The sequence below is a fragment of the Drosophila miranda genome, chromosome 2, assembly GCF_003369915.1.
Source record: "Drosophila miranda strain MSH22 chromosome 2, D.miranda_PacBio2.1, whole genome shotgun sequence".
Lineage (NCBI taxonomy): Eukaryota > Metazoa > Arthropoda > Insecta > Diptera > Drosophilidae > Drosophila > Drosophila miranda.
The window spans coordinates 26,136,118-26,147,179 of NC_046675.1; the positions used below are offsets into that span (position 1 = coordinate 26,136,118).

Below are 11,062 nucleotides of genomic sequence, written 5' to 3' on the forward strand. Positions count from 1 at the left end.
CGATGGCAGAGAATTTTAGGAAATGTTTTAAGTGTGGAGACAAATCGCATTTGAGGAAAGATTGTCCCAAAAATGATTTTTGTTGTTTCAAATGTGGCCAACCAGGACACCGTGCTGCAAGCTGTAATGTCAAGGTCGAAACCAGACAAGAAAAGAGATCGAATACGAACATTATTCGAGATAAGGAAGTCGTTGATAAGCCGTCAGGTATTTTCACTCTATCAGATTTGGAATTAAAGGATATTAAGTACGAGAATTTGGTATTCCAAGGTTTGATTGATACTGGAGCAGATTTGTGTTTAATTCGCAGGAGGGTATTTTTGAAATTTGGAAATCTTGAACTGATCGGCCAGGAGAAATGTTTAACAGGTATTGGAGATAGTCAAGTTGTAACTTTTGGTAGCTTTTCGATACCAGTGAAAATCGATGAGATTGGAATGGAGGTAGAATTTCATGTCATTCCAGACGAGGATATTGGTTTTGAAGCCATTTTAGGAAGGACTATTCTGGATCATGTGGACATGCAAGTTTCTAAGACAGGAACAAGATTTGTTCGTAGAGTTTGTGGCGAGGATAAAGATAAGAAACTTGATCAGGTAGCATCGTCCTCATGCGTGGAATTGTTTAATGAATATAAAGGCATTTGCATGTCAAGTATTGACGAAGTTGAGAAGGAGTTTTCAATTGATGTTGGTCATCTCAGTGAAGTACATGCTAGAGAGGTTAGGGGTATGGTAGGAAAGTACCAACCTCAGAGAAATGTAGATGCGCCGATAAAAATGAAAATTGTATTAGTGGATGAGATACCAGTTTTCCAGCATCCGAGACGATTACCGTTGTGTGAACAGGAAATCGTGGACAAGCAAGTGGAAGAGTGGCTGGCTCAGAAGATTATAAAGCCAAGTACATCGGAGTATGCATCACCAGTAGTGTTGGTACCGAAAAAGAACGGTAGCAAGAGACTATGCTGTGATTACCGAAAGCTGAATGAGAAAATAGTTCGCGATAACTTTCCAATGTCACATATGGATACAGTGTTGGAGAAACTGCAGGGTGCAAAGTATTTCACCACGTTGGATTTAACGAATGGTTTTTTCCATGTGCCTGTAGAAGTCGAGTCTCAAAAATATACGTCTTTTGTGACTCAGAATGGTCAGTTCGAATTTTTATATGTACCATTTGGAATTTCAAATTCTCCAGCGGTGTTTACCAGATTTATAATGGCTGTGTTGAGAGATTTGGTAAAGAATAATGAAGCAGCAGTCTATATGGATGACGTTATTATTTGTAGTCAAGATATAGAAGAGAGTTTGTTAAAGTTGAGAAAAGTACTGAAGATAGCGGAAATGAATGGGCTACGTATAAATTGGAGAAAGTGTCAGCTGATACGACCAAAGGTTAATTTTCTGGGGTATATAATAGAAAAGAATACGAGAAGACCAAGTGATGAGAAGACGAGGGCAGTCGAAAAGTTCCCAGTGCCAGTTGATAAAAAAGTAGTGCAGCGTTTCATAGGATTGACTTCTTATTTCCGAAAGTTTATTGAGGGTTATGCTGTTATTGCAAAACCATTGACAGATCTGCTGCGGAAGGATGTTAAATTTGAATTTAAGGAGATACATCAGGTTGCGTTTGAACAACTAAAGGTAGCATTGAAGTTGGAGAAGTTGGAGACAGAAATCCATACTGATGCATCAAAATGGGGGTATGGAGCCGTGTTACTGCAAAAGAGTTTGGAAGACAGCCAATTCCATCCAGTTCAATATATGAGCCGTAGGACTAAGCCATGTGAAGAGAAATATCCTGCTTATGACCTTGAGGTTCTGGCAATTATCGAAGCTTTAGCGAAATGGCGTGTATACGTTTTGGGTATAAAGTTCAAAATTGTCACAGATTGTAATGCATTTACAATGACGATCAAAAAGAAAGACGTTCCTTTGAGAGTAGCACGTTGGGCCATGTACCTACAAGATTTTAATTATGTTATAGAACATCGCTCAGGAACGAAGATGAGGCACGTTGACGCGTTGAGTCGTGTATCTTGTTTTATGGTGACCGAAAGTATAGCTCATCGTTTGAAAGAAGCTCAGCTAACCGACAATTGGGTTAAGGCCGTTAAAAGTATTGTGGAGGACAAGGAATATGAGGATTATTATATTCAGAATCAGATTTTGTTTAAGGATCCGGATAAGGAGCTCATCGTAGTACCAGCTCAGTTGGAAAATGAGATTATATCAATAGCACATAAGCAAGGACATTTTTCAGTTAAAAAGACACAAGATATCATTGAAAAGTCGTATTATATTCCGAAGTTAAAAGACAAAGTATGGCGCGTAATAAATAGTTGTGTCGAGTGTATCATTGTCAATGAAAAGACAGGAAAACGTGAGGGTTATTTGCAACCAATAGACAAGGGTGATAGGCCGTTACAAACGTATCACATTGATCACGTTGGACCAATGGAAATGACTAAAAAACAGTACAATTATATACTGGTTGTCGTTGATGGATTTTCTAAGTTTGTTTGGTTATATTCTACACGTAGTACAGGTGTTGAAGAGGTCGTTAAGTGTTTGGAAATTCAGGGGACTAGTTTTGGTAATCCGAACAGAATAGTGACGGATAGGGGTGCAGCGTTTATGTCCAATTTGTTTCGTGAATATTGTGAGAGAGAGAAAATACAGCATTTAATGATTGCCACAGGCGTTCCACGTGGGAATGGTCAAGTCGAAAGGATGCACAAGATAGTGGTGCCTATGTTGTCGAAATTGTGTCAGGGTAATTCCGGTAGTTGGTATAAGCATTTAGGAAAAGTACAGCAAATGATCAACAGTGTTGAGCCGCGAAGTACCAAGGTAACACCTTTCAAGATATTGACTGGGCTAGACATGCGTATTGGAAGAATCACTTATCGAAGAGTTGAACAAGGACCGCGAAAAAATTAGAAAGGAAGTAGTTGAAAACATTGCACGGTTACAGCAGGAAAACAAGAAGAGTTTTGACTTAAAAAGGAAACTAGATAGACAGTATGAGGTTAATGAGCTAGTAGCTATCAAGCGTACTCAGTATGGTACTGGATTAAAGCTAAAAGGAAAGTATCTAGGGCCGTATAAGGTGGTTAGGGTAAAGAATCATGGAAGGTACGAAGTCGAGAAGATTGGGGATACTGAGGGTCCCTATAAGACCTCTACAGTTTCAGAATATATGAAACCTTGGCTAGACCCATCCGAGGCGAATGGTCCGTCAGGACAGCCGAATGTAGGAAACGAAGGAAAGAGAGAGACACGAAGCGGTCGTGTTTTCGTCGTGTCGTCGGGATAGAGCAGTAATCGGCTCTGAGAGAGCCGATAGCAAGAGAGAGAGATAGTCAGTTGTCAGTTCAGCCACGCATCAGACGTACACGCATATAATTAGTCACAAACATACTTGTAAAACTTGGAGCTGTTATAATTTTAAGTCCAACATACTTATCAAATAAATGTTACTCGTTGCCATCAAGCAACTTAAACTACTACATATATATGATCATTATCTATGATTCTGCGTTTTTAGTTTTCTCGAATGTGCAATATTGTGGATGCAACAGATTTTTGTCCTTTGGGGGGGCGGAAGGGGGTGGGGCGAAATTCTAAGATATACGTTTTATAGTGAGATCTACCAGAAGTGCGGATACCAAATTTGGTTACTCTAGCCTTAATAGTCTCTGAGATTTGTGGATGCCCCAGATTTTCGTCCTTTGCGGGGGCGGAAGGGGGTGTGGCGAAATTTGGACACGAAACGGTCAAGGTCCGATATCACAGGAGTGTGGATACCAAATTTGGTTGCTCTGGCTCTTATAGGTTCTGAGATCCTTGAACTCATATTTTGCAATTGGCAAAACCGACAATGAAACCTGTGTGTAAGAGAGAGACAGAGCGAGAAAGAATGAAATTGTTTTCTTGATTCTGGCTATAATAATTATACGATTGAGATTTTACACTCTAGAACATATAGTCATCCTCTACGATTCTGCGTTTTTGGTTTTCTCGTATCTTTAAAATTGTGGATGCCACAGATTTTCGTGCTTTGTGGGGGCGGAAGTGGGCGGGGCGAAGTATTGAAATATTTTTGTAGCAGTGACATCACAGAAGTCTGGATCCAAAACAACGTTGCTCTAGCTCTTATAGTCTTTGAGCACTAGGCGATGAAGGGGACGGACAGACAGACAGGGCTCAATCGACTCGGCTATTGATGCTGATCAAGAATATATATACTTTATGGGGTCGGAAACGATTCCTTCTGGACGTTACACACATCCACTTTTACCACAAATCTAATATACCCCAATACTCATTTTGAGTATCGGGTATAAAAAATAAATATTTACCAAAATTTATATATATTTACACTATAAAGCTGTAGCTTACAGCTTTGCTTGGGGTGCGGTTTTTGATCAAAGGCGACAGAATCATTTTACAGCTACAGGATATAACTTTGTTTTAAACACTAAAAGGTATCTTCCGTGCTGGTACAGTTTTTTCCAGTAGCCAGTATTGTTTTCTGAAGTTAATGTCGCTTTGCTAGTTGTGTAGTTATTCCAAGTTAGTGTGGTTGTCCAGGTGGATCCGCACGTATTTAGATGACTTGGTGGCTGCGATAGCTGACCCATTTCTTTATGGGGTCACCCTCCGTTTGGAGGTATATATTTTCTTTTTGGTCTGTCATTAATTTATTTGGATGTCATTTTTTTAAGCAATATAATCAAGACACCAACATTTTCGGAAGTTTGAAGGTTGGTAGATGTAGAAAGCTATTCTTTAACTTATCATTTTTAGACTCTTGAAGATCGTTTTATAAAAATGAGCAAACGTTTTTTTAACATAGAATTAATATTATTTTGTTCGCTTGCTAAGATTTCATATCAGTGTTGGTTTCTACATATGTATATTTATACTGGAAAGCAAATCATATACATATGTATCCATAAATATTTGCAAGGTTATTCGTTGGCTCTTTTAATTTCATTTGTAAACAGTTTCAGATAGGGTTAATTTTTATTTAAAAAATTATATTAATGAACTATACATCCGATCGCGTTTTATACATTTACTGACGCTAGAAGTCAGCAACGAGCTGAACTTGTAGATAGGCAACGCCATCAAAACTAAGTTTATAAAAAACCTATGCGTGTCATGTGTGTGGGGTTGTTCCGTTTGTTTGATCGCAACCGCGCTAGTCCAGTTCGCTCTTCCTTTTCGTCGCTTGTATACTGATGCATGCTTGTTCCGCTAACACCCCCCACACGTACAGAAGATGTGGCCTGCATTAGATCTTGGTCAGGGGCGTTTCGATTCTCGTATAGCAACACTTTAAGTGTTTCTTCGTAAATACGTGCCTCAGGAAATTCCACTTTAAAATGTTTTCGATCAGTTGCATAAACTATAGAAGTACAACACTCTTCAGCAACCTTTTTTCCGTGCCCATAAAAGGACCAGCAACATATTTCACTTGGTCCTATAACATCTTTGATGAATAAAATGCGTTCGTTGAAACGCAGAGAGAACTTGTCGAAAAGTTCAATATTTTTTAATAAATTGTCATCGGATGTGCTTGTGTATGAATACTTGTTGTTTTGTCGCTGCACCACTAAAATAACAGCCGGTTTCGAAGACGCGCTGATTAGAAGTTGTTGCTCTTTTTGCGAAGTTATCAATGGAATGCGGCAAATAGGTTTTGGCTCAATGTGTGCATATAGTGCCCGTTCACATGACAATGCAAGCTCGGTAATGCAGTAGTATTTTGATTCTGCAAGAAGCTCAGCTATTTCTTTGTTAGTTTCGGGTAATGGGACACTGCCATCGCGCAAGAAGTTGAGTATGATTCCAAAATGGTTTCCACAGCGATCTATTAGTATCCAACCTGCAACGTGAATTTTTGTATACATATTACAGAATAATTTCAATGTAAATTAATTACCTTCTGAATCAGTTAGTATCTCCATGCGACCACTAAACATAGCGCTTAGCATTGTATCATTATGCTTCGTCAGTGTTCCGATTGTAGTATAATATAAGCGACCACCAACATTCAGCTTGACATACTGAGACGAATGCCCTTTTAACAGCACTTTCTGATCACCGGACATGGCTTCAGACTGCTTGGCATGAAGCACAAATTGGTGGCTACTTTCTGCAGGTGCCAAAATCACTTTGTCTTGTAGAGCGGAACCCAGGTCTTCAATGCAGCAAGCTATTTCTTTTGGTGCACCTATGACACCAACGCCCTTTTGTTTGGAGCTTTGGCAAACGCTATCTTTTGCGTTGCTTACGCTCGCACAATCCTCCAGCGCTATGGGATCAATTTTGACGAAAGTATTAGCCACGATGAAGAACTAAATCCAATTTGGTTACAAAGAAAATCAGTTTGCAAAATTATCTCTACATCAAAACGGACAGTCAATAAAACTATATATCGATAAAAAGTTATATTTCCGATACTTTCTTTATTTTCATCCCTGGCATCGGAATATTTTGTCTAGGGCACATACAAAATATTAACATAATCAAGTATGCTTTGATATATTTTTTTGTATGTGTTGCTTGTTTTGGGACTTTGAAAGGTTTTCCTCCGTAAGAACGGCAATTTTGTCAATTTGTGCTCAAGGTACCTGATTTTGGACGTCGAAAAAAAAACGGCCGGCGACAAATATGCGAAATAGCATAGTAAAAAGAACAGACGACCTTTTATTTTGTCGAAATGAAAATGTTTTCGTTTAGAAAACGTAGCAACCTTGCGGAATGTGAAAACGGGAGCACCAATGGGCGGGACGTCACGCCTAATTGATTAGAAATAGTCAGTCCGCGCTCAAAGGTGTTTGGAACAATTCGCAAATTCTTTCGAATACAAAGCCTTCCTAAATAGTGGAAAATATCTCGCCGTCTCTTTTCCTCAGGAATTCGAATTATCAAAACATAAAATAAAAATATATGTAAAAATGCTCTCTTGGTTTGTATTTTACAAAAAAATGTTGACATATCACCCAGTCATACCGAATGGTTTTAGGCAACATATATATAAAATCAGCAACGCGATTTTAAATATAAACCTTTCCAGGGCTATCAAACGGAAGTTAAGTAAACAAATGAATAAAATAGTTTGATATCAGCTACCGTATCAATTAGATGCGCTTTTTGTGCTTGTTGTTCGTATTATTACGTATATGTATTATTATTATGAACCATACTAATACTCTGCTTAGACGAGAGTGGAGCGGACGTTGTCCTAGTCCAGCAACCATGACATTTTACCGTCGCGCTCCACATTTTGTCTCATAAGTTCTTGGAAATCATACCCTGGTTGTTTAAATGACCGCGGAGTCCTACTTGATCATAAGTTGTGTTTTAACAGCCATATAGCCGCAACAGTAAATAAAGCTAAGAGTGTTTTAGCGATCATCAAGCTTTGGTTAAAGAAGTTTGACGACCCGTACGTGACGAAACAACTGTATATCTTGTTAGTACGTCCGATATTGGAGTATTGTTCCTTTGTGTGGAGCCCGCAGTAGAAAGAGCAGCAGGTTGTTATTGAATCTGTGCAAAAGCAATTTTAATTTTTGCCCTTCGTAACTTTAACTGGGACTCGGGTAGAATCTTGTCACCCTACCGGTCAATGCTAAATCTTATTGACCTGCCGTCGTCACACCATCGCAGAATATGCAATGGCGTTATGTTCATGCACAAGCTCCTAATTATAATAAGATCTGGCGTCCTGGACTAAAATATCACTACGGAAAACCCGGGGCCACATACATGCTATAAAATCAGAAATAGAGGAAACATCAGAGCCCGCAAGGCTACGCAAGATCCCCGCGAAAACTACCCACTAACTCCAGTGAGGAGTCCCTAACCATTTTATTAGACACGCATTTCCCCCGGGTGTACAACCATCGAACCGGCATACCTCCCTAGAGAGGGAGCGGTAACTTCGATGGATCACATCCACATGCAAAGTTGCAATTATTTTCTTGGGGAAATACCTCCAAACACTCCACTACTTAATGACCGCAAAGCTTGCGGGACTCTCGAATGGACAGTATCGAGCGGACTGACAGTATTCACAAATAAATACAAGATCCCTCTCCTAACACCACCATATTAAATTGATGCAGGATATCCTTCAGCAACAGTGGCATTTACTTATGGTTGGTAATTGGCAAAAAGTTGAATTGGAAATATTTAACCTCCTTATCAATGATCTTCCCCAAGTTTTAACTAATTCACGAGTCCTAATGTATGCTGATGATGTCAAGCTATGTTTTTCCTACAGCGATCTGGTAACCTCGTTATTTCTTCAATCAGATCTCGACGCTCTCAAAAATTGGTACATTATTAGCGCTCTTCCTCTTAACATTTCCAAATTTAACGCCATGACCCTCCATCGCAACAAGTCTTACCTTTTTAACTTCACAATTCATAAAATTTCCTTGGAACGCCTATACAAAGTTAATGACTTAGGCATTATTTTCCTACATAAATTATGTTTTAGTTCTCATATATCCGCTATTTCGAATAAAGCCAAAGGAGTCCTTGTCTTTATCAAAAGATGGTCGAAGGAATTTTCTGACCCCTAACCACTAAACTATTCTACACCTATCTTGGAATATGGTTCCTGTATCTGGTCTCCCCATTACCAAAAATATCAAGATATGCTCGAGTCCGTTCAAAAACAATTCCTTATCTTTGCCCTGCGCGGACTTAATTGGGACCCCTCTCGTCATCTTCCTTCTTATGAGAGTCGGCTGCGTCTCATGAACTTGCACTCTCCTGAAAGTCGTAGGAGTTTCCATGGAATTCTGTTTCTCCACAAACTTCTCCTAGGCGACGTTGAATCCTCGGCCCTCATTAGCCTTATCAATATTGCTGTCCCATCCCGCCCAACTAGGCATTACTATCCTCTGCGTCTTCCTGTCCTTCGAACTACTCTGACCATGAATCTTGTCGTAGCCTTTGCCGCGACTACAATAAATTTGTTTATCTTTTTTTCCTTTGATACTTGTGCTTCCAAAGTAAAATCTTCTTTAATGAATAATTATTTAATTTAATTTTATGATTTCTACCTTCTTATTTTTACACAGTTTAACTGTCCATAGTTGAACTCTAAACATTAAACATAAACCTGAACGTCAAAAATAAAGTGACGAAGGCCACGACAGCGCTCTATACATGTACAAAATCCATTTTTGTAAAAAGGGGCACCAACCCAAGTATAGTCCAATGGATGCATCTAGCAATAGTTAGGCCAATACTACACTACGGAGTTACTGCGTGGTGACCGGAGCAATTGAAAAGGACCACCAAAAAACTGTGCAAAGTTCAGCGAATTGCCGGCCTATGCATCAGTAGAACTCCACCCCAAATGATGCGCTAAATGCTATCTTATGCCCCCAGAGCCTTGAACTTGCAGGAAAGGAGCGGGCAGGCATGGCAGCAGTACTTCTGAGAGACTCCGACCAACCGACTCCTCCGGCACCACAGCACATAGGTCACTCATCCATTTTAATTAATAGCAATATCGTCCGTTTAAAAACATTCTACTGAGTTCCAAGAGAGTACACAGATACCCCCTTCAATACATTCAGTCCTCACAGAGACGAATGGCTCGACTGACTTCCAGGCCCAGATGGGGCCATACAGGCCATACACAGATCACTGTACCGTCTTCATTGCTACCCACTTGAAATGGAAACCATCAAGTATGCCTTTGAGTAAAATGTCAAAGTTTACTAAATTTTTTTTTGTTAAATTCGAACGAAATACCCTCTAAAGGTAGCTTTTCTGATAGAAACATAACTAAAAAGTCGCGATTCATCTAGGGGTCTACTTCTAGTTGGCTACATTCTGAGCAACGTATATGGAGGCCGTATATCGCACATTCACAGAACTCAGGAAGGTCCCCTGAAATTGCAACTCATTCCTCCCAAAACGTACATCTTAAAAGTAAACAACGTACAGGCAGGGTCAAAACAATCCTTCACTTACCTTTTAGTTGATGCTGTTGGAGGGGCTTGGTTGGTTTTTCGGCATTCGGTTTATATTCTAATCGGAATAAATTTATTTTATTAAACAAATTCGCATGGATCTTTTCACTTTCAGTTTTGTATTTCACTCACTATTTTCCTTTTCCATTTTTATATTTTTTATTATTTTATTTTTGTTGAATTTTATATCTGTTCTCAACGACTGAACTGTTTCGAATGACTGCAATATTTATTTCCTGTTTTCTGATGCCAAACTTTTTACTCTAAATATGTTTGACGTATAGCGCTGTGCTGTGTGATCGATTCTAATAATCTTGTAGTTGAATCTGTAGTAAATGATTAATTTTCATTTGGTGTGCAGTTAGTTGGTGCTCAATTAAGAAATTCTGCTTTTCAACTATCCTAGGAATTCTCTAAATAGCATTTTTTATACCGGGTACTCGAAGGGTTTAGGGATACTGCTATTTATATTTCAGACCTAACAATAAAAAAATGAACTTAGGTCCTGGAAAATGGGGTTATTTATTTTTGTAATATTTTCCATGAAGGCCTTTGGGGCCCTTTGCCGTTCTCCACGCTGCTGTAGGGCGTCAGAAGTGGCGGAGCTTGTGGATGGAGTGGGAGTGGCCGTGGGCGAGGCTGGGGCTCCAGTGAGTTGATTAGGTCTGTACTGACCGCCGGTACAACAGCAGCTGCTTATTATTTTAGTGAAAAACGAACAAAATCTTTGACTCCATTGATTTCCACTAAGGAAAGGAGTGAAATCTTTCATGCACATGTCAATCCACACACAATTGTTTAATCAGAGGTTCTGCTATTTTTCATGCGCTCAAGCAAGTAAATTATTTCAAATGATTGACCAATGGTTCGATACAATTTAAATGCAATCGAAATTAATTCGCGGTGCAGTCAAAATATAACGATACAAAAAATTGGCTTTTACGAATAAAAAAGTAAATAAACCGTATTTTCCCTTAAACCTTAAACCATCTCGGGCCAGGCTCAGGAGAGATTTTCGAACTCGCAAGTGGGACGATTGGACCAACC

The 11,062-nt window shown here is 39.3% G+C and overlaps 1 protein-coding gene across 2 annotated transcripts; it reads right to left on the bottom strand.

The window, feature by feature from the left end:
- Positions 1-5,014: 5,014 nt before the first annotated feature.
- On the bottom strand, positions 5,015-10,307 carry LOC108160819 (BTB/POZ domain-containing adapter for CUL3-mediated RhoA degradation protein 3-like). Of its 2 annotated transcripts, XM_033388208.1 has the most exons (4): positions 10,148-10,272; positions 10,017-10,073; positions 5,956-6,327; positions 5,015-5,898 (listed from the first exon to the last, which is right to left on the bottom strand). In XM_033388208.1, exons 1-4 carry the CDS (start codon positions 10,161-10,163, stop codon positions 5,150-5,152), a joined length of 1,194 nt encoding a protein of 397 aa, XP_033244099.1. In that variant the 5' UTR covers positions 10,164-10,272; the 3' UTR covers positions 5,015-5,149. The 2 variants fall into 2 exon arrangements, with proteins under 2 accessions (XP_033244099.1, XP_033244100.1); XM_033388209.1 differs by lacking the exons at positions 5,015-5,898; positions 5,956-6,327 and adding an exon at positions 8,151-9,967 and having other exon boundaries at positions 10,148-10,307.
- Positions 10,308-11,062: the final 755 nt, after the last annotated feature.

Excerpts from the sequence above, each read along its gene's own strand:
- LOC108160819 (XM_033388208.1), bottom strand. Across the intron at positions 6,328-10,016 it reads CCAACAGCATCAACTAAAAG|CGCTGGAGGATTGTGCGAGC; the intron begins GTAAGTGAAGGA and ends TTGATCCCATAG. Across the intron at positions 5,899-5,955 it reads GATACTAACTGATTCAGAAG|GTTGGATACTAATAGATCGC; the intron begins GTAATTAATTTA and ends TTCACGTTGCAG.